Genomic DNA, 24,358 nt, shown 5'->3' with positions numbered 1-24,358 from the left:
TAAATTTAACAAGATTTAAAATACTTCATTAAATAGAACTCATATTTCTTTCATTAATATAAATTAGCACATTTTAAAAGCTATAAACAAATCCCAAAAATTAGTGATCAATTTTTTCTTGAAGTAAGCCAATAATTTTCAATAGCTACTAACCTTATTATAATTAATCTACTAAATTTTTATCACTTACTCGAAATATAACTCAAGTATACAGGTACTCTAGATCATATATTAATATATTTCATTTGATTATGTACATACATAAAATGATTAGTTTTTAAAATACTTCAATAATGATGAAAATAGTTCAAAATAATGCATTAGTATTATTAAATATACATCACTTGCTTGTTTCTTTGCTTTGTCTCATGATTGCTTGAGGTTATATTAAGGTTCACCATGGCCTCCTGAATTTTATTAGATAGTTATCACTTCCTCTAGTATTTCCTATATTTAAATTGCAATCTTTTTTTCTCATTTAAATTTATCATTATTTCATGTTTGTTTCTTTCAAAATACTCAAATATTATTTGGGTCACGAATTAAAATTCATCTTGATGCTTTGAAAATACTAATATAAACACTCTGTAATATTAATTCTTTTGTTTCTATCAATGAGGCTTTGTACTTACTGTAGATGTAATAGGTTTGTTGCTTGTGAAGTATTAATAAGTGGCTTTTTCTGTTACGCTTAGTTTATAAAATCATTCTTTTATAATGTTCGTCGTAGGGCAACAGTATCTCCCTTCTTTGATACAGAATGTAGTAGTGACAGAGTATTTAATGAATGTATTTCATCCTCCTTTGTCATTCGAAGACTTACAGTTCTTTATATTCCTTTTTCTTTTCTTAAATTATTCATTCTTTCCTAATAATTACCTACCATTTCAATGCCCCCCACTGTTCAGTAATAATTGTGTTCCTGTTGTGAGAACTGAATGTACTCAACTTCTAAATACAAGATATATTCCACTAATACATTATACCTGTTATCCGCTGTCAACATGTAGTACAGTTGAGTTTTAATTTCATTTATTTATATGTTTACTCAAATAAAATGCATTATTCATTTAGAACTGTTTATTTTATCAACTAACGTGATCAGTAGAACTTATGTTAACTTTGATTTTTATACCATATATATTTAAAAAAATGTATATTAAATTATTATTTAGTGATGTTGTAGGAAAAGTTGAGAATATAAAGAAAAATTACTAAATTTTAGAAAAGTGTTTAGAAATAATTGAGATTTTTTGTTGTATCGTTAAATGATTATTTCAAATTACTATCCTATCCTATATAACCCAACACCAGTGTAGGAAATATATTTATTTTTAATTAAAAACTTTTATTTTATAGTTACAGTTAGTTGAAGGTGTAAACAATGATGTTGTTCTGTCATCTCTAATAAGCGCAGCTCACTTTTTCCTCCAACAACCATGCCATCCATCTTACTCGTCCTTAACTGCTTTAAACACAATAATGGCTCAAATCTATACTTCAGGAGAAGCACCGGCTTTAGAAGCTCCTGTAAACTGTAAGTAACCATATATTTTATTTTTATTCATGTTTACTATAAAAAATGTTCAATATATAAGCTATCATTTTATTATAGTATTGTATTTTGGATAGTTATCCTGTACATATAATTTTTAAAAAAGAAGTAGTGGCATGTTTCTGTGACATAACTTGGAGTATGCAGGTAGAGTAACTCCCAAGTGAGGTGTGCTCTGGTTAAATATTAATTTGAGATGAAATTTACTTTGTACAATAGAAATAATTTTTAAATTTACTATTATAAGTTTTGTTTAACTGAGTTATTGTAGCTAAGATATCTCTATTGGTACAATGGCATCATAGGTTAAATATATTTTTACATAAATAAAGCCTCCAATAGTAAATCATGGTAATTGGCAAAATAAAAAATTTTCCTAAGTTAAAATATTTGTTAGTAACAATGTTTTGAGAATATAAAGAAAAAGTACTAAATTTTAGAAATAATTGAGTTCAAACAGGATACACATATCAAAACTTAGTATCAACATTTTTCTGTTAAGGAAACAAATCTTAAGATTCTTTCAACAATATATGATATGAAATCAGCCTTAGAAAAGTCAGTGATGCGAAAAACTTCGATTCACAAACAAATTTAGTTACCATATTTTACTACAGAACTCAAGTACAGACATATGTACTAGTATGTCATAAACACAGTTTTCTTGTGGATTATTGTTTTTACAATTCATTATAATTATCAGCTTTGGATTCTGTTAATATTATCCCCATGTCCTGTGTCTACGAGTTTTTAAGTTTGTGTGACTTAATAACTAACTTACCACAGGTATATTAATATCAAATGGTTTATTGCTTATTTCCAGTTCCCATTACTGGTAATATATTATAGCCTTTGGAACATTCAATTCAATGTCATGTATACATTACTATTACTGCCTTATATTAAAACTGGAAAAACCTCAGTAAAAAAACTCTTGATAATTTTCCAATTTACTGCTATATTATGTAACAGTTCTTCATACTTTGAATTAAATAAGTATTAATTGGTTTTATAAATAAATAATGTATGATCTTACTAAAATGTTATATGGATAACCTATCGATGATGTTATGTTTAATTTGTGTTTATATCTTCTTAATTTTTTTTTTTTTTATTGTTATTTGTTTATTATTGTTATTGTTTGGATGATAGTATTTTCAGGAATGCTAGTATAATCAAAAACATTTTTTTGTGTAAATTGTTATATAATTACATTATAAATTGTGGTCAGTTGCAGAAAAAGATGTTTGATATTGGGATAGAATCTGTAGTTAATATGGTTGTACATCAATTCATTATACTATCTATTGTTAAACTCTTTTGATTTCCATTAAAATCATTATTTTTTAATTTTTTTTTTTACAATTATACAGACAGGCAATGATCATCAGGTATTCAGAGAAAAACATGTATATTTTTATCATATTGTCCATTTTTAATTTAAGCACTTTTTCTAAGTTTTTGATATATCAGAATCTTTAACGGCTGTTAATACCATTTTAAAAATTGGTCTTAAAATAGTCCTGTATATATAACTGTTTATATAAAAGTTGTGTTATGTTTTTGTAACTAACTTAGTATATACAGGTATAATAACTCAAGAAATGTTTGTCTCTAGTTATGTATTAACTTAGAGGTGTAATTTTTTTGTACACACAAAATTATAATGTTTTATCTTCTGTTCAAAATAAGCATTTATTTAGATGGAAGAAGCTCTATTGATCTGAGTTGTATTCAAGAACTTTTTTTTAAATTTTCTGGTGTAATTGGTCTATTTATGCACATTGAAATGACCATGTTATATAATTATATTACAAATTTGCTAGATAATTTAACTTAAAAGAAGTTATACATATTATTGGTACTTTAAAATCAATTACTATAATCACTTGATTTAAAAAAAAAAAAATACTCACACCATCGCCCTACCCTGTGTCTACTGGTCGTTAAGTTTTTGTAACTTAATAACTAACCTACATCAGGTATAATAATTTCAAATGGCCATACTCATTCCCGTTTTCTATTAATTGGAATATGTTATAGCCTTTGGAACACACGACTAATCCAACAAGTTCTGTTAGTTCTATTAGTAATTTCTGATATAAATATTTCAGCAATAGCCAGTTCTTGTACGGGTATCATGATGCCCTTGAAAAAGGTTTTGGTTGAATAAGTCAACATTCAATAAGTTTAATATGTTCTTTCAAGCAATGAGTCCTGTATTTTTGAGGGTAATGGCACCATTAATTGCCTTTTACTTCAAGCAGTACAGGTAGAAAAAAATTTGGAATCTACACTTTGCCTAGGATTTAATAATTTAATCTTAGGTGTCAGAATCTTCAGACAATTTTTTTTTTCGTAAGTTTTGAACAGTATATTTCAAATAAATATATTTTAAAAACAACAACTTCAAATTGAGTGTATATAGCTTGTTGAGAATCATAGAGGTAAAAAAAAAATCAATATTAAAGACAACCAAACTATTAGAATGGCCTCTTTTACTTTTTATTTAGTTTTTTCATCCATTATATGTTATTTAATTGTACACACAGATGCAGTATGTGCCGCCCCTGCAATGGAAGGTTGGTACAGAGCCCAGATCATTCAAGTTGAAGAAGATGGCCTCCATTGTACCGTCAAATACTTGGACTATGGCGGTTATTCCCGAATACCTGCCACCGACTTGCGACAGATTCGTGGAGACCTGCTAGCCTTACCATTCCAAGCTGTTGAATGTTATTTAGCAAACGTTGCACCCGCAGGTACTGTATTGATTAGTTAAAGTATTAGATTAATTACATTTTTTTTCTCTTATATTTGGCATTTTAAACATAAATAACAAAACACATAGTACTCGTACTCACTACTAAATGTTGACAATTTTTTTAATAAGATGTTATTTACTATGTTATGTGCCTTTATCTAAACCAAATTTAGTTTTGCTAAAGTTGTATAAAAACCAATAATTAACTAATAAAACTAAGGGAATGGTCAAATCTATGTCCAGAATTAACTTTTGAATTACTGAACTGATTTATGTGCTATTTTTTTTGTTTTCAAAATGTTCTCTTTCACCATCGGAAAATATAAAGATAATGAGATCCCCGAATCCTCAAATAGAAAAAAAGTTATGTTCAAAATTAAACGTTTATGGTTTGCAGCTCAAAAAGTATAAGGTTTTTTTTACGGTTATTGTATACCAATCGATTTGTCTCTTTCTGAAGAATAAGAAAATAATATCACTCATTCCATTAACCTATATTATACCTATAATTGTTCATTACTCCTCTTTATTTTATCCAATCCCTATGTGATAAAACTGTTCCAAAGCTGAATGTCTGCTTTTTCAACCTTTCTTGAGATGCTAAAAACTAATGTCATTGCATATATTGGTTTAATTTAACTAAATACTATGAATCAAACTTATCAATTGTGTTCATTAAATCTATATATATCCTCAAATATAGCAATAGCGAGTCTTTACTGGGTCAGCTAGTTATTTATAATTTCACCAATTTGTCAATATTTAAGTGTAAATTTGTAGTTGGTATTTTCTTTTTATTATTTGATTGTTTAAATATTATTATAACGTTGACAGGGGAAGAATGGACCGAAGAGGCAAGGTTGTTCGTTCATAGCCTCACTTGCGGCCAAATACTTCATGCTCAGGTCTACGATTATGCACTAGATGGATCACCATTAGTCTACCTTTACTCAAGTTTCGGCAATCAGGTAACTATTTTAAATAACTACGTATGGTTTTGTGAGATAACTTTAAAATGATGAACAGTGAGATTCTTTACTTCAGTTCAGTAAAGAGTTATTTGATTAGTTACTTTTCTCATTAACCCTTTGCACTCTGTTATCTCCTCTGAGGGGACAACGTAAGTCTAGCATATTACTCGCTTGTTTCCTCTGAGGGGACATGAAAGTTTATTGGTGATTATGGAAAATGAACTTATTCCATTAAAATTTTAAAAAAAGAAATGCACGTTTTCCTGTAGTTTTATAATAAAATGGCCCAAAAACAGATCAATATATGATAAAAATACCAGGATGCATGATAAATGAATCAACCGGTTTTACCTCAAAAGAAAACGTGTGAAGTGTATTTACTAAGAACTATACACTTCTCTAATCCATTAAGCAATGTTTAGGATTAGTGGAACAAAGGTTGAATGATATAGGGAAACTTAGTGAAGGGGAAAGATAGTAAAAAAAATTTGAAAACTGATAAAAAGGAATTTACCATACTATAGAAAATTATAAGAAATTATGTTTTTTTGGTAAATATGTGTTCTTGAATGTCCACAAATGCATATGAACAAAATTTCTATAATATCACGATTCCAGAGTGTTTGTTTTCACGAAAAGCTGTTATCAAGTTGCTGCTAGTAGGTAACATTCAAAATGATGCCGAGTGCAAAGGTTTAAATATATGTTATATGGAAGACTGAGAGTAAAGGTGAAATTTTAACCTTGAAAACAGATTTTAAATTCAATTTAAAAAAAAACAAAAACAGAAAAATGAGTCTTTATGTTCTGTTAATACTAATATCTTATCTGCCCATACTTATCAGCATTCCCTCTCTATTATTTATTGAAGAGATTACAGTCAAATTCATATCATCTTGCGATGGAGTTTTTGATGGTACTGGGCATCTGTGGAACATAACTGTATTGAATGTTCAAAACTTGTTGGAATATATTATCAATAATCCCCCTTATCTAACAGATTTACCACTGTTATATCAACAAACTTATTTCAATTTAGGAAAAAAAAAAAATTTACTACAAGAGATTCAAGAAAAACTGTCAAGATTAAATAACAAGTTCAAATATGCAGCTTTGTTTTAATAATTTGCCGTTTATTTTTTTATTGCTTGCATTTCATTAAACTTATCTAGTACAAAAAGTCATGCCAAAAATTAAAAACATCTCAAATGGGAATATGGCATCTTTCTGTAACATGAAGTGCCAAATGTTTTTCCAAGTACTGTTTACTTCAACCAAAATAAAGGGATTCATGTTTTAATGTATTACACTTGGTCTTGGCAACAGAGGAATATATTTGTGTACAATTTGAAAATTTTTTTTTCTAGTACACCAATTAAGAAGTTTGTGTAGTTTCTATATTAAAAGAATTATTATTGACACAAATATGTTTTTTTCAGGTGGTATTAATAAATGAGCAGCTTGTCGTGAATGGATACGGTGTAATTGCTGAACAGGGTAGCTGTTGTGGTACGACCAGCGAAGATGGTGGTCGAACTGATGAAGAAGCGACTAAGAGTGAAAGGGATACAGAATAATAAGCATGCGCATTTTATATATCTCATCTCCTCGTTTCAACTCAGATCAGGGTGCCAAAGCCTTTATATTATCTGTCGTTTTGGTTTGTCTTCTATTTTTTATGTTCAATTTATTAATGTGGTCAAATTAGTTAATTTATATAAAAATTGACCTGATCTTTTGAAGTTGTCACATTAATTTTGTTGCAGGTTAATGAATTTAAAACCTGCTTAAATTTAGCATTATCTCTTACCGATATAAAAAGTAATTTAATGAACTTTAAAAAATTAATTTAAAAGACAAAAAAAAAAGTTATTTGGGCTTCCATTTAATAACAAAGTTCTTTTCTGTAAGTTCGAAGAGTCTATGGCATTCCTATATTTTTATTTAAAGACTTGAATTTTTTTTTTTTTTTTCATTTTGTTTGTATTAAAAGTGAGGCTGTAAATAAGAATTGGATTTTAAGGTATTTTTCGGTATATTTTATTAACTTTTTCTTTAATATAATGAAGAAGATGTGTTTCTGTATAATAAGTTGTTTTTAGCCTGGTCAGAGTTGACAATTTGTGAATGTTCTTTGAGTTTTATGTCTTTTAAACACATATTTGTAATTCGTTAACATACAATTAATTGTGTTGAAAATTATGGAGTCATGTTATAAAAGGAGATGGCATTTCATCAATTTTGGAATAGTGTCAAATTCTGGTTACGGCATCAATATTTTCCTATTAATTAAGTTCATGATGTATATATTTATATATACACAGCTATATATATCGGATTATATAGCCTATATATGAATGAAGTAGTCAAAACAGTCATCATATATATATTATTAGAAATTTATTTAGAATAGGGATTATTAATTATTGTACATATTCTGTTTGTTTTCTCCCCCTCCCTTTTGTTTATTATATATATCGACGTTTTGTCTCATGACATATATAAAAAAAAATATATATATCTTAAGTCTGAAATTCTGTAACTATTTCTGTCTTGGGATTAATTATTAATTTTGTTGATTTATCAAGTGTTTAGTTTTATTTATAATATGAATTAAATAAGGTTTAAAAAAAAGTGAGAAATAAGTGTGCATGTTTATTATCGGTGATTTTTTCTTTTTTTTTTTTTGTGGCATAGATATTTTGTGATAGATGTATTGTAGTGTTGGTTACATGATGATATAAATATATATTTTGATAGCTCAGACATTATTTTTGGATTATTGAATTATGTTTACCATTGTGTTACAAACAAACAAATAAATGAAAAAAAAAAAGTAAAAACTGCATAGCTCAACTCTGTAGGAAGGTGTAAATTTTTGTTCTTTAAAACATATTGTAAATTGTATTTGATTTTGTATTGTTTTATCAATAAAGCTCTATATTGTTATATTATCCACATTTATGTCTTGAATTTATTTAATATACCTTCTTGTATCTCCCTATCAATTTAATATAAAATAGTTATAGTTAATGGGTCTTTATTATTGTTTTTTTAAAATGATTTATGAATAATAACAGACGGTCTTCAACAATTAATAACTAGAAGAAAACATATCACAATCAAAGAAAAAAACATAATCATTTATTTTTTGTTCTATTTTAAAATAAAGTTGTTACCTTAAGGAAGGTTTGTGGATTTCTTATATATAATTGACCGTATAACTTTAAAGTATAAGGTTGTGGTAAAAAAAAGAACAAATAGTTATTAACTATTTAATGTGCGACATTTCGCCACATTTTTCAGTGCTAAAAAGATACAAAAACAACTAAGAACATAACAACAATAGGAAGGATGTTCGTGCATTTCAGTTCTTTTTCAATAAAAATGCAATTTTTCTACTTTCTAAATATAACGAATTGGTTTTCATTGAAATGAATTAATCTAATGTAAGTCAAGGCAAATTTATAAAAATTTTCATGAAACTGTAGTAAATAATGAGGACCTGTTGCACCACCACAGGCTTCTGAAATCTCAGTTCAAATCTTTTGCACAAAAATAGTTTAACTTTGAATCTAGAGTAAAACTTCACAGGGTGATGATGAGACAAAGGTAAAAATCCATGTTGAATTAGTAAAGCATACAATGAACCTTCCGTAGTATCAGCTACAATCTGCTTTCTAGCATTGATATTTATATTATCTCTCTTTCTTTACAAGGTAAACAAAATGGATTGGATTGAGGTTAATGATTTGCCAGATGACGAAGAGTTTATGGAATTAGCTCAATCATTGATAAAAAAGTATTTTGTATACAACAAATTTTCTCCAATACTTTTCTATTAATGCTACCCATATCATCTATTGTGAATTAAAAACCTGAAAAGCCAAATAATGTCTTGATGAGTATATCATCTATTTATTGTCATATAAAATTGCAACACCAAATTTAATTGAAGTGGTCAACTATTAAAAGGGAGGCATGCAAATTACAAAAACACAAAATAATAGTATATTATAAAATGGATATATAGGAAGATGGTCAGGGTTGCGGTCAAAGGAGAAACAAAAATAGTTAACAACTATTTATTCCTCCTTTGACCGCAACCCTGACCATCTTCCTATACATCACTTTTTACGGTCAACTATATATACATATATAAAACGGATAATATGATTTTGGTAACTCATTATGGTGTCATAAAAAAAGTCCAAATATTTTATCCATAATTATTACAGTTATTGTAATTGATAACAGTATTCAACGATTCATTAATCATTCTGGAAACTAGCGCAACTATCTTAATGTTTAATTAGTTAACAAAGTTAAAAAGTTAAGTTAAACTACTCACCAAAAACAGGTTGGTTACCATAGTTTTACTGTTTACTATACTTAAACTTGTGGGCATATCTTACGAGTAGAGTGCAAGGTCTTGGGATCGCGGATTTAGTTCAAATTTTGAAAGATGGTAGATTTAGTTTGTTGTAAAAAAAATATATATATGATTAAAGGGGCCACTACTGAATAATTTTTTAGATATTCGCAATTGTAGATGCAATTCACTCGTTATATTCAGTTCTGCAGCAAACGATTACACATAATGGATTTAGCATAGCAGCAACCAGATCCATTAAAAAAAGCCTTAATTGTTTTGTAATAAATATTATTCTGTATTTATAAGAATGATAATGACAAATAAAACTTATAAGGTTTTTAGTCATTAAAGGCATTTCATTTCCAATTTATTTAAACTCCATTATGTATCTTTATATGTAAAAATAGACATAAAATAAAGAAAAAGTTATTCTTGAATTGAACCCGACCCTAAGAACACATTCAGAATTTATAACTGTATTACTTATCAACTTCAAAGTAATAATTTATAACTAAAAAATCTATAGTTAATCTCCCTAATATTAAAATGACTGTATTCAAATAGTGTTTTACAAAATCCTTGAGTTGTAGCTTATGAAATGAGCTTGTGTTAGATTGCCTTTTTTTGTTTTATGATCTCCTCTTGTGAGATTGTGACATGTCGTACATCGACCAACCTACTCGCTATAATTGTCTGTTTGAGAAGTCAGATGAGTAAGGCTACCATTAACTGTGTAATTTTATCATTCATACTTTAACAGAACTTATTTTTTATATTGTATTTGTAAACTAAGTTAGAAAACAATTTCAAATTAGCTTATTTTTAATGAACGGAAAAGCTTTATGTGGATTTTCAATTCTTTCCCTTTCATCGATGATTCACTTTTTCAAAGTCAGAGCTCAATCAGACTGCTATTGTTTTTCAGTGCACTCAGTTGGGCTTTTAATTTAAATGTTTTTTTTTTCGTAAGAAGGGGTATGTACATGCAATGTGGTCCTAAGGATTTTTCCTCAATCATTTTGATTATTTAATATTTAAAAATAAATCATACTAAAAAAATTGTGATAAAGTTGTTCATATAAAAAGGAAGTATTCAATTAAAAATATAAATTATAACACAATTTGAATTTTATTTTCATTTATGATTTTAGGAAGGCATGAATTTGCCAAATAATTGCTATTAATAGGATTCATTACACTAATTATGCATATGAATTGGCAATGAATATGAAATTTTTTGAGAGTCACTGTAAATCCAAAAAAATTATGAATGTAAGCATCAAAATTGAAACTTTTTTTTAAATAATTTATTTATAACTGTATACATATATATTATACATCAAGTAAATTTGTCGTAAGTGATATTATAACATGATACAAACATGTGGAGAATCTACCCATTGAGAGAACTCCAAAAACATTTCTAAAGGAGAAGATCTCAAGGCCATCTTCTTTTCAGATGCCTAAGAGGATTATTAGGTAATGAAGGAGAAGCCAGGTTAGAAACGAGTTGGTTTGGGTAGTTGGGAAGTTTATCATGGAAGGATTGGTATCTGGTTCTGGCCAAATCGACAACATATGGGACATTGAGGTCCTGATGGATGATTTGATTTGTGACAAAGTAAGGAGCATTAAGGATTTTGGACTGTAAGGATTGGATTCAGGAGGAATTTGATGGTTTAGCGGAGCCCCATAGCTCAACTCCATATGTCCAGATAGGCCTTATAACAGTCATGTAGATCAGTCTTTTGTAATGGATCAGAAGTTTGGACCGTTTGTCAAGTAAATGTGGCAATAGTCGGAATCAACGAGCAGTTTCCTGTCTTTTCAGTCTTGTATGAGGATTCCATGTCAGTCGTTTGTCCTGATGTAGTCCTAAGTAACGGATCTGTTCAACAGGAATAAGTGGGGTATTATTAAAAGATATTGTGGGGCAAGACGAAGGTTTACAACGAAGGGTAAATGTGATTTGGTAGGATTTATTGGAATTTATTTTAATCCTCCAGTTTTGGACCATCCTTTAAGGGTGGTGATGTGGGATTGGAGAGTTTGGGATACAATGGTAGGATTGATCATTATTCACTGACAATAGGCATGTGTCATCGGCATACATGGTGAGAATAGTGTTAGGATGGATTGGGATGTCAGCTGTAAAAACTGTATTAAGGATAGGACTAAGGATACTACCCTGAGGTACACCAGCAGACTGAGGAAACGGGGATGAATAAGTGCAGTTGTGATTTACTTGAAATAACCTGTCAGAGAGATAAGAACGGATAATGAGATAATATGTAGGGGGTAGGAATTTACGGATCTTGTATAGCAGTCCTGGGTGCCAGACTTGATCAAAAGAAAATTGAAACTTAAAAATTAATATGAATGTAGGAAAGAAATAAGAAGAAATGACAGTTCAACACATTTATTTTATTCAAAGAAAACATTGATAAAACATCAATTTTTTAGGCTAAATAACAGTTAATGACATTATATTATATTTAATGAAGGTTCAATGGTACCCACAGGAATCCTAGAGAATGACGGTTCAACAAATTTATATTATTCAAATAAACCATCAATTTTTTAGGCTAAATAGCAATCAATGGCATTATGTTATATTTCATGGAGGTTCAATGGTACACAGAGGAATCCTAGGAAACAACAGTTCAACACATTTATTTTATTCAAAGAAAACACCAATTTTTTAGGTTAAATAATGATTAATGACATGTTATATTTTATGAAGGCCCATCAGTAGACAGAGGAACCCTAGTACACAACAGTTCAACACATTTATTTTATTCAAAGTAAACATCAATTTTTTAGGCTAAATAACGATTAATGACATTACGTTACATTAAATGGAGGTCAAACGGTACACAGAGGACTCCTAGGATTGTCAACTACGGACAAAACAAAGACTTAAGTACTTGATACACATTGAAATGTTTAATGGAGTATTATATATTTTTCACATCGTAAAAAAAAACACAAGATTAAGTCAATTCTTTTCCATCTTACAAGATATGTTCATACAAAATCCTCTTGATTCACCACAGTCTATGAATTCTCTTTAAATATTATCACTTACAAAAACACTTTTTCTTACATACACTATAAATATAGTTATAGATAAAATATTTGTTCATATGGAGTTATTTTTCAAAATCTCAGTAAATATTAAACTACTTTGTAAGAATATAATTAAGAAGTCTTTATTTATTTATTTATTATGTCGTCATTAACAGTCAAATAATTTTTCCCAATATACCCCATAGTTATAAAAAAAAATTGTTAAGGTAATTTATCCAAGTATAAATATAAATTGTTATGCTTAGTCCATGCCAATCAATGAAATTTTTTCCCACCCATCTGCCCCCTAACACTAAATATCAGAAGAATGACTAGTTGGGTAAAACATGGAGAAGAAAACTCTTAATTAGGGTTGATAATAGCTGATTTTGATCAATATTTCACTTCCAAGTCATTAATCCATTAATAGACATAGCAAGAATTATAAATATTAATAAATTAATCTATAGTTTTTATTTATTTGTTTTTTATCAGTACTTTAAGGCCAGGAATATTTCATGCTAACTAAAATAAATTTGGTATTTATACATGTGAACTTTGACTGCTCAGACATTACATTCGCAAAATAGCATTAAAAGAAAATTTCAAAATGTTTAGAAAAAAAATCAAGATTTTGAATATGTTGGTTGATACTGAATCTCTATTTACAAGTTCAGTTTTTGCACCTGGACTAATTTGATTTTAGAAATTATAAAGGTCACAAAATTTTAATTAATTATATATTGATAATATTATCAATTTTTTAGCCATATTATAATTTTCGGGATTGAAAGTGTGGACAAAAAATAACAATTCAGTCTTAAATAGAAAGGACACAGTACAGCCAGATTAGTTCAAATAATTATATAGAAGACAATTTATTTAAACAGAAATGTAAATATTAACATTTTTATACTAAGAACATCTTTTTGAAAAACAAATTTTTAATAGTATAAATGACTTGATGACCGAGCATGCGGGGGTGAGGGTCTCTGAGTGTATGGTTTGGAACACTATGTGTTCAATTCCCACCTAAGAATATTTATTTTTTAACAGCCTGTGAAATGAAATATGATATTTTCACCCTAGGATTGTACAGGACTGTAGTAGAAGTCTAAAGCAAAAAAGAAAGAGTGTAAATGATGATAATAATAATAATAATAAAATTAGGTTACAAGAAGTGTTCAAAACCCAACTAACTGGGAAGCAAAAAATCAAGGCCATCAACACCTGGGCTATACCTACTCTAAGTTATAGCAACAACAGGGGTTTATCTCGTCATTTCAAGGATGGACTCTGGTTTAACTGCACTTAATCTAAGCAAAGGTGTTGAATCAACAATCGTGTCAAAATGAACGACTGGCAGAATGGAAAAGCAAGTCTCTGCATGGGGGATTCTACAGCCAAATTAACAAAGCCTCCATAGACAAAGAAAGATCAGTTGAATGGTTAAAATCTGGAAGGCTATTCTCCGAGACAGAGGGATTTGTGTTTGCTATTCAAGATCAAGTGATTGCTACCAGATCATAAAGAAAACATGTGCTAAAAGGCGCGACAACACCGGATAAGTGTTGATTATAATCAGTAACGCTCGAATCAATCCAGCATATCACTGGTGGATGTGGAGTGCTGGCTGGTACTGAATATCTACAGAGGCACAAAAATATGGCCTAAATTTTACATCAGGCCCTGGCGATTAAGTACAACTGAATTGAAGATAAGAGCCTATATTACAAGTACCACCCAAATAGACTCCTACAAAAAGGTTCTCTCAGGCTATACTGGGATGAATCAATTATTATAGACCATACAGTACGCCATAATAAGCCAGACATCCTCCTTATAGATCTAAGAGAAAATTAAGCGAAACTTATTGATGTTGGGATCCTCAATGATAATAATATAAGCTCCACTGTGGGAGAAAAACTGAGGAAATACCAAGAATTGGTGATAGAATTGAAAGAAATATATAAATCGGAGGTGTTACCACTACTCCATTAAAATATCTCATACCAAAATCAACAGTGGCAGGCATGAATGGTTCGGGGGTGCCCAAAGATGTGCTAAGTGAGGCTCAACAGTCAGTTCTCTTAGACACAGCATGTATTGTCAGAAAATTTTTAAATATTTGAATCAAAGGAAAAATAAATACAAATGTGAAGGTGGTTGGACTTCTAGGTCCCCCACCTCAGATACTCAACCCACAATAGCGAGAAGAACCGTTCATAATAATCAAGGCTTAGTGAACCCGAGGTTCGATGCAAGTACCACCAATTGCTGTCTACATAAATCTGTGCAGTGACGCCTGTCTAAACCCAAATCCAGAAAATCAGTCCTGACACAATCCTGCCAAAATGCTTCGGGATACCTCTAGAACTGAGGTCAGTGTTTTTTATGATTTTTAGCAAAATGTTCGTAACTAAGCCCAAAAACTTTACATGCCCACCTTATTCATCATAATGCTATATGAATCATATGACACTCATTAATTAAATAATTATATAAATTAAAGTGGGTTAGGACTGAAACATTAAAAACAAAAAACTTTAGCTGTTCAGTACCGAGCTTGAACCTTGGTCCTCTTTTTACTAATTAAAATATAAAACTTTATTTTTATTGGTTAAATAATTATATATAAATTAAATAATTATAAATAAACCTAAATTTCAAGGCCAATGAATACTATCTACTATGGAAAAAGCTGTTTTTTTAAAAAATATAATCATGTCATGGAAAATAATATACAATTATATGCAAAAGTAGAGGGAGGAATTTGATAAAATTGATATTGCACATTTTCTCAATTATTACCATTAATGGATTAATGTACTGACATAATTATTGAATTTTTTTTTTACTAACTAATATCCCACCTTAGTATGAGAGGGTGTGATAAATCTTTGAGTATTATGTCAACTTAATGGTTATTAAAATTTTTGAAACATTAAAAAAAATATATATATTAGAAAAAGAAACGTAAAACATAATGAAGAATTTTAAAAACCAGTGGCATCTCTCAAAAGAAATAAAGCCACCATGATAGCATTTGGAGTACTGAGTTCTTAACTCCTGAAAACCTAAATTCAGGTTTCAATACCATGACTTCCTAATTCAAACAGATACCTTGTGAAACTGATTAACTCTCATTTAAAAATAATAAAAGCATATAAAAATCTTTAAATGTGGTATATAAAATTATATAAATATAATAAATATTTGTTTATAAGATAGATGCCTTTGCGGCAATTTCAAAGTATATTTTCGTGATATCAGGCATTCTAAACATTGACTATAAACGATTAATTTTATTCTGTTATCCTAAATATATGTGTACTCTCAAATAGTACAATATGTAGATAGACCAGTAATGACTAGAATATATAATACATTGCGCCTGTACATAATAATTGCACAATAATCATTAGGCAACAAAATTTATGGCACAAAACATATTTTAACACACAATGTTATTTTGCCATACTGACCAATCATTAATAGATTTTATATTAATATACAAACATTTTTTAGGAAATATTAAGATAATAGGACAACTTTCCAATACATTTAAAAAAAAAATCGATGACAAATAAATAAAACTAAAGTTTTTCTCCAAATTTTTAAATTTTAATTTGATTCCAGTACAATCAGTTGCCATCTTTACACTATGAGTTCAGGATACTACGAACCACGGGTCCCCTACTCCTATGATTGATACCATCAAAGGTCATAGCATCATCATACTAGTAGAATTTCGGCCTTTTTTTTCAACCAATAAAATAGCCTGTCACAAGTTAGATAAGCTGTTAGTGTTCATAATCGTGGCGTGTGCTTTAAGGAGTTGCAGCACACTCAATAAGGCAAGAAAATAATAGTCCTTTCAGTTGTTGCCCAGTCCAGTGACATCAGTTATTTAGACTCAACAGACCTCAAAACATGTATTTCCATCGTAATAATTCAAGATTTTTCACGATTGCAATACTTCCTCTTAGTACTCAATTAATTCTCCAATAAATACTTATTCCATAAATAAGTAAGTATAAAATAATAAAAAAACATTCTAAAAATGTTCAACACCGATACCAGCCATTGTAGAAGTATTAAAGAAACCTGTCCACACGTAGTAATGTAAAATTCAGACCGAAGAGAAGGTCTAAAAAGCATTTTTCAATTACTGAAGTACATTACATAACTTTCAGACGTTCAATAACAATTTTTATTTAACATTCTCATTGGCCAGTATGACAATTATAAATAGAAAAAAAAATTACTACGTTTTATGCAGTTAATTCAAAGCTTGTGCAATAAATATAATCTATCAAACATCTCCTTCCTATCCTAAACGCATTAAAAACTAATTTTTGGTTTATACAAAATATTACAGTACCATCAATAATAATAGAATAACAAAAAAAAAACATTAAAAATAAAACAAATATTTGGTGTCATTATAAATAATCTATCACATAGACTCTCAAATAAAATAATAAATAATTTCACTTTTTTTAAATAAATTCCTGTTATTATGTTATAAGTATAACAAAGTGTTTATGCTTTTTTCCAATAAATTTATCTCTTTAGAAGGTAACTGTATCTATATATACAGGTATTTGAAATATCCAATGAAAATGAAGTATTTTTTTTTGGAATTTTAGCTTCAACAAAAATATTAAATAAAGCTTTTCATAAACTATTCACCAAGATGTTTAAATAACAGATCTTAATAAAGAATAAATTAATTAATAAATAAACGAAATTCTCCTCACAACCGGATACAATTCGACTGACTAGAATTTGGGTATTCACAGGACCCTTTGAACAGAATTTTCTTTTTTAATTTCTGGCATTTCATTTGCGTTCTGTTTATCATCGACTTCCTGTGAAGTTCGTTCAATTTCTTTGGAATTCGAGGTAACTTCTTTTTTTTCATAATTTGTCTCATTTTTTACCGAACCATCTTCTTGATCTGAATCAGAGTCGGAATTTGGAGGAGGTGACATTTCTTCATCCTCTTTTTCCTTACTAGTCTTATTAACTATCTAAAAAAAAAAAAAATCAAAACAAGTTTAATAATTTTTTTTATGGCCTAATATATAATGTTATGTATAGGCTATTTTTTCAGAAATTGCCTAATGCTGACTTAAGAGTACTACCCCTTTTCATAATATCATAATGAGAAGAAATATCTCCATAACCTATAATTTTTTATACATTCGACATTATTTAATGAATTGATTAAATGACTAAGACTTTAGAAAAGTCAAGTTTTAAATGTCAAAAGATCATTTCTTAACCTTGTACAGACCAAACATTTCAATTCTTAGAAATAAATTACAAATCTGAACCTCACAGCATTATTTAATTAACTTATCTGCGAAACTAACATGTATTTTTAATGTTTTCATTGTAATGCCTATATCAATAGGTAAGATATTTAAAGATTTAGTTTTTAATTAATCTATTTAGGGAATGATATGTGGTTCAATTTTTTAAATGTAAATAGTTAGTTAAGAAATAAGAAAGCAATATAAGAGAAAAATGAGAATTGTCATTTGTTCCTAAATGAACACTATTTCAGGAATACTTAAAAAAGTTGTCAATTTCAAATAAGTAAGGATAACTGGGAAATATATGGAAATCAATAAAAAAAAAAAAAGGTACATATTACTGTTGTTTTCTCACAATACTTGTTTATTAATAGATTAACCTAGTAAACTAATACATCAATGTCATGTGTTTATTGAGAATTTTCTTTAATTATTATTTTATAAAAATATTCATGTGTGACTGACATCTAAAATTTAATAAGAAAGGTCAAAAAGTAATTTTAGATTTTTCTGATAATTTTATCACAATTTATTAAATAGTTACAGTCAGATTTACACCTACTATAAAAATGGCCCATATAATATTACAGAATTGGTAATAAGAGAGCAGAATCCAGCCAAGTACAGAAGTTCAAAGTTGTGTTGGACAAGTATGAGAAATACCACATATCTCTAAGATAATATCAATGGATGTGAGGAAGCAAATGAAAATGATGTGCATGTTCATTGCAAGCCAAGTTATATGATTATAACATTTTAGACATTATGAGATTGAAAATGTCGGTAAGTAATTATTTCATTATGTTGACTAACTTAAAATTTAAAAAAATATATTTTTGAATAACTCTGTTTTACTCTAATCTTAAGACTCCACAGAGTTTACTCTAATTTCAGTTTCAAAATTTTGGATTACCAAAGTTTGGATTTATTGTACTACAGTAAAACCCCTACAGAGTGTCTAATGGCCAAATAATGGAAAAAGATTACTAAGTTAAAAATCAAATGTAATTGCAGCAAAAAACTGATCTTATTGAGATATATTTTGAAATTTGTGTTTTTCAAACTTTGTACAACCTACTGTATAAAAAAAAAAAAATTGAAGAAATATATTGATCTACTTACAAACTTACTGCTCGGCGTCACAGATATTCTCCTACGCCTGAATCTCGGAATATATCTCTCTGCTGCTGGCTGAACTCTTCGGATATCAAAGTCTTGATCTACACGAGTCACTGTTTGTAACCTAAAAGAAAATATAGTTATCTGTTACATGACTTCTCAGGTATTAAAACATTAACAAATATGTTGGCCCACTTCACGACTACTAGTTAAATTCAAATATTGTTCATCTTAATTAGCCAAAACTGGTCCTGCAAGCAGGCCTTTTTTGCCAATCCATAATGGCTACAAAAAGGTTGCGCCAGCATCTTATTTGATTGTTTCAACCAGTTCATTCACCCAAATCCTTCACCAAACTCAGAACGTATTAATATTATAGCTAATGCACTCATTGAAATACTGATATCTGAAGTTTTAGTTTTTATCTTTGTGGGTTGTCTTCAACAATTTTGATTAATTTAATCAAATTAATCAGTTAATTATGTTTAACCTCTACCCCCAGTGCACATAGCTTCCAAGTATCAATACTATATGATACCAACAACAAACTTCAATTATAAACAAAACTTATTGCATTAGGACATACCAATAGACGAAACTGATTGAACACTACTGACGAGAAGTGTGAGGAGGGTAGAGAAAAGGCTCACAATGATACATATCAAGACAAGATTATTTATCATACTGAAGTAGGCATGTAGAGGGCATAATTCATCACTTATCCACCAAATAGAAGTTACTGTTGCAAATATTCATCATAAAAAGATAATTATTGTATTAAGAGATGATTTTAAATTTGTGATATTTAAGTTGGTTTACATACTCTATTCATTATTGAGAGGATACCTGCCAACCCATAGAAATCTGCAGGCCAGTAAGCAAAAAATTGAACCATATTCATATAATCTTCACCCCAACTTAGGGTAAAAGAAGAGTATCCAGCAAAATGTTTCAAAGTTAGGTTTTAAAAGAGTATGACACTTTTATAGTGTATTTTCCTGGTAAAATCTTTCAACTACCCTATCACATATCAGGAAAATTAAACAATAAATTCTCACAAAATATGTTCTTCTATAATCTCTTTTGCAGACCGCTCCCAAGGCCCTCACGGCCCACAGACCACAGGTTGAAAATCACTGATATAGAGGTAGATTTTCCAGTTAATGCTATGGATAGTTCAAATGGAATTCAGAGAATTCATTATATTGAGGTTCGACTTTATAAAATTTTAAAGTGTATTTATTGTTTTTGAAAAATTAATTTATAATTATATTATCAACAAAATTTGTAAATCATGAGGCTTTGAATGAAAATATGGTTTTAATATTACTATCTTTACCATAATCAAACAATCATTGTAATAAAATGGATATCTTCAGGAATATAAACCTGCACCGTAAGTGATAACAACAAATCACCTTAGGTGTTAATGTAATATAAATAGATCAATAACGTCAGATAATATAAAACAGTAAAATAAATAAAGGAAATGGGTTGTTAAAAAATGGAATAAGTACTAAAATATCACATGAAAATACAGGTACCTCTGTTCTTCAGAAGTGACATACAAATCGTTCGGCCTGTGATAGTTGTTGTGGTTAAGGTAAGCTTTTTGGTTGTAAAACAGAGCGTCACAAGTATTGCATTTGAACAGTTCAGCAGGCTGCATAGCTCTTTCTTCTATGGGATGCTGACGCTCCAGATGTTTCTGTAGGTTGAATTTCACGATGTATTCAAGTCCGCACAAGTGGCAATAGTAGACACTTTGTGGTTCTCCGGCATTATTGTATCGTATCTTTTTGGAAGGAGGTGGTGTCTGTATCTGCTTATATAAAGTTACTACCCTAAAGGAAAAAAAGAAGTTTGAAACCAATTAAATCATTAATTAGTTTTTAATAGTAACTATAGTTTTGTTTAAATCCATAATTACAGTCAATTATCAATGATTTTAAACTTATGGGGCCAAGGAAAAAGTTCAGATTACCGAGGGTTCAAGTAATATAGAGAAAGGGAGGAGAAAATTTAAATAAAAGAAGGTTTAATTAAAAGTATTTAACTAGAATAAAGATAGTACCAAGATTGTGATAGTAGTAAGGAGTAACATCATTATATAAAGTGAGGGAGTTCTGAATTCAAATTATAAAGTACTGGCAAGCAAGATGTTGTTACTGTAACTTCAAATTACATAGGAGAACAAAATGACATTATTTTTTTTTCAATTTATCAAGAGTATTTCAAAAGAACAGAAAAAATGTATTGAGATTAAAATTGTCAAGGTGACTGTAGTTATTTGTTTTAAAAAATACATCCATCAAAAACCCTATAATAAAGTTCTAATAAGAAACAGCTGAAATTATAAATTGATGAGAAGAATATGGCTCATAATAAGTGGATATTAAGGGTTATAACTGAAAAAAGTATAAATTTATTTGAAAAATAATATTAATCAAAAATATATGATTTTTTGAAACTTAGCACATTGACTGCTAATGATGAGGTAACTCATAGTTTGCGTTATTGCTTAGGAAGCCAACAACAATCAATCTTGAAATTTTGATTATTGCCTAGGCCACCAACAAGTTATCTAGTAGTTTTTTAATAAGGTCTAGATAGTTGACCGTAGATTACTGGTTGATTACTTCCTGTTGCAAATATGACTTTCTCGGAAATATGCTTCTTTGAGTAAAACACGAAAGTATAAAAATTTCAAATACAAAAAGTGATTTTTTTCAAATTTCATAGTTTGCTGTTGTACTGCAGTATATTAGGACAACTCAAAAATAATAACCTTTATTGGTTAGGCTTCTTTTCTTATTTATTTATATTATTTATACTGATATATTATAATTTTTTTTTAAGCTGCACAATACGTCAAATAAAACTACTAGATAGATTGGAGAAGTTGGTCGGGGGGTATGGTCAGCAAAGAACAACATAAATAAGCAAAAAAGTATTTATTTATGCCGCATAAAGGAAAGTCATATTTGCAACAGGAAGTAATCAACCATCTGGCAACTATAATAATAAATACAAAAAGTGTATTTTATTATATTTGATACTTTACAGTCGAACTAACAATAACTATGAATAAGATTTTTTAAACAAAGGTAAATAGATAATCAAAGATTAAAACCTATTTGTTGGCTATCATTTGACAAATATTCCTTATTTTACTTTCATAATTGCTATAAATTGGAAAATAGATCAATTTACTTAAATATAAGACAACTAACCTATGGTGTGCAGATTTGTCATGGTATTCATGCGCAGCCTTATTAAAAAATATGGCTCCACATTGGTAACATGGATAAGGATTCTTTGGCACATGATCAGACTCATGCTGTTCTTTCAAATGGTTATCTCGATGCCCCTAAGAAAAACAATAATTAAAAAAGAAACAAATCTGGTAAATGTTTTGGTAGTTAATAAGAAAAGTATTATTACTTGTAAAGGAAATTGCATCCCGCACTGAGGACAATAGTGCTTGACAGCATCAAAAGGATGCTTTCTAAATTTGTGTTGTATTGCCCTTGTATTACAGTTAAATTCTTCACCACAAACATCGCACTTGATCTTCGTATTGACTTGAGATCCGCTACCTCTGATATAAACTCCATTCTTTGTTGTCTGTTTCAACTCACCTTCAGGCCCAAGAGTCCTTCCTTTCAAATCTATTTCTTTGTTAGCATGCTTTCTACAATAGAATAGCCCTGTTGAAAACTATTGTTTATCGTAAACAATTTCTTTTAATCCAAAACTTACCTAAAATGATCTTGTAAAGCCTCTTTACTGTCAAGCACTGTGTTACAAAGTACACAAGGATGGCGACTTTCTTTAGTTTCAAAAAGTTTACCCTGACCAATATTTTTGGACTCTCCTCTCAGTTTTGACATATTCCTGTGGTTATAATTGCTGACAACAAGAAAGACATTATCAAACACCTCTGATAAGCCATAGGCCCATTTAAAACGATATAACCATACACCTAATAGAAAAACAGAAACATAATAGACATGACATCTTTAACACTAACCGATCCTTACCTTTCTTCAGACAATCTAGTCTTTAAATAATTAAGAACGAAATTCTAACATTAGTGTTCTCCCATCGCCATACTTGTTCTATCTGATACGGCCCAATCATTTACTAACTATAAACAAGGCGGCAAGTCATGGTATTTTAAACAGAATTCGAGTATAAATGATTTTTAAAAAACATCATTCTTTCAATTTAATTACAGGCTAATCCTTACTTAAAATTTAATATTACTATTAATATTAATTGAAAAATTGCATTCATATCATATCATAATTCTTAGAAAAATTGAATTAGATCTTGCAAAAATATTATTATTTTATGTTACTAATTTTCCAATCTTATCATGCTTTTAAAACTAGCAAAAAATTAAAGGCCCGAAAAATGATATCATTATTATAACAATATGTTAGACGGATCAATATAAATTGTCAATTTAATTGTAACGTAAATGCTGCTCCTTTAAGAAACCTTTAAGTGCTACGAGATAGCAGCACTATCCAGAAATCGATTTTATGAATGTTCAAATTTTTTTAAAGGGACTCCTACTCGGTCAGTCGGAATGGCAGTCATAACTGAAGCCGGACTGATTTGAATCAGTAAGACTACACTACTAGATCGGTTGTAAATGAGATATCGAAAAGAATTCTTGTGCTATGTCTCTTTGGAATTCGTAATAAACAGATCTTGCTTGGCCATTATTTTGCCATTGGCCTGCAAGAATAAAGTGAAGCGTTGTCTCATCCTTCCTCCACTTCAAATTTTGAATGATTTCAAAATTGTCTTGCTGATACATCAGTATTAACTCTGCATGATAAATCTGAATATCTCGTATTATCAATCTAATAGTTCGTCTTAGCTTTTATTGCCATTCTATCTGGATCTGATTGGTCCCTTCAGAGTTAATATTTTAAAATTACTGCAAACGTAATATATGTTTGCAGTAATTTTAAAATATTTTGGAAGATTATTGATTGACCGTGTGTAAAGATGAAAGGAATATGGTCCGGGTGCGGTCAAAAAAACTCAAATAGTAGAATTATACTATTTTAATGAGCCAAAGTTTCGCCTCACGTTGCAGGGCTTCGTCAGGGCTATTTTGACGGCAGTCAAAAAAAACAAAACAAAACCCATTTGGTTTTGTTA

General features: G+C 29.2%; 2 protein-coding genes and 1 long non-coding RNA gene across 12 annotated transcripts in view; 2 read left to right on the top strand and 1 right to left on the bottom strand.

Moving 5' to 3' along the window:
* Positions 1-8,250, top strand: part of LOC106678155 (KH domain-containing protein akap-1) — a 192,855-nt gene extending 184,605 nt beyond the window's left edge. For all 6 annotated transcript variants that reach the window (XM_014416514.3, XM_014416519.2, XM_014416516.2 and 3 more), the window contains exons 6-9: positions 1,360-1,537; positions 4,108-4,317; positions 5,154-5,287; positions 6,730-8,250. In XM_014416514.3, the coding sequence (XP_014272000.1) occupies positions 1,360-1,537; positions 4,108-4,317; positions 5,154-5,287; positions 6,730-6,867 (660 nt within the window). In that variant the 3' untranslated portion in view covers positions 6,868-8,250. The remainder of the gene's footprint in view (positions 1-1,359; positions 1,538-4,107; positions 4,318-5,153; positions 5,288-6,729) is intronic.
* Positions 8,251-12,068: 3,818 nt separating this feature from the next.
* Positions 12,069-23,404, bottom strand: LOC106678151 (zinc finger protein 260). Its single transcript, XM_014416510.3, has 7 exons — positions 23,221-23,404; positions 22,940-23,089; positions 22,622-22,871; positions 22,411-22,547; positions 20,722-21,021; positions 19,181-19,301; positions 12,069-17,770 (listed from the first exon to the last, which is right to left on the bottom strand). The coding sequence occupies exons 2-7, from the start codon at positions 23,068-23,070 to the stop codon at positions 17,534-17,536; spliced, it is 1,176 nt and encodes a 391-aa protein (XP_014271996.1). The 5' UTR covers positions 23,071-23,089; positions 23,221-23,404; the 3' UTR covers positions 12,069-17,533.
* Positions 18,492-24,358, top strand: part of LOC106678153 (uncharacterized) — a 16,116-nt gene continuing 10,249 nt past the window's right edge. For 2 of the 5 annotated variants that reach the window (XR_010844103.1, XR_010844100.1), the window contains exons 1-3: positions 18,519-18,841; positions 20,267-20,387; positions 22,424-22,583. This is a non-coding gene — a long non-coding RNA (uncharacterized lncRNA). Of the gene's footprint in view, positions 18,842-20,266; positions 20,388-22,423; positions 22,584-24,358 lie in introns of all 5 variants that reach the window. The other 3 variants (XR_010844102.1, XR_010844101.1, XR_001342711.2) reach the window with 3 other exon arrangements.

This window comes from Halyomorpha halys, unplaced genomic scaffold, assembly GCF_000696795.3.
Source record: "Halyomorpha halys isolate HHAL.00 unplaced genomic scaffold, Hhal_1.1 Scaffold126.1, whole genome shotgun sequence".
Taxonomy (NCBI): Eukaryota; Metazoa; Arthropoda; class Insecta; order Hemiptera; family Pentatomidae; genus Halyomorpha; species Halyomorpha halys.
Note: the sequence above shows the minus strand (reverse complement) of the source record. Positions and strands in the feature narration are given on the sequence as shown.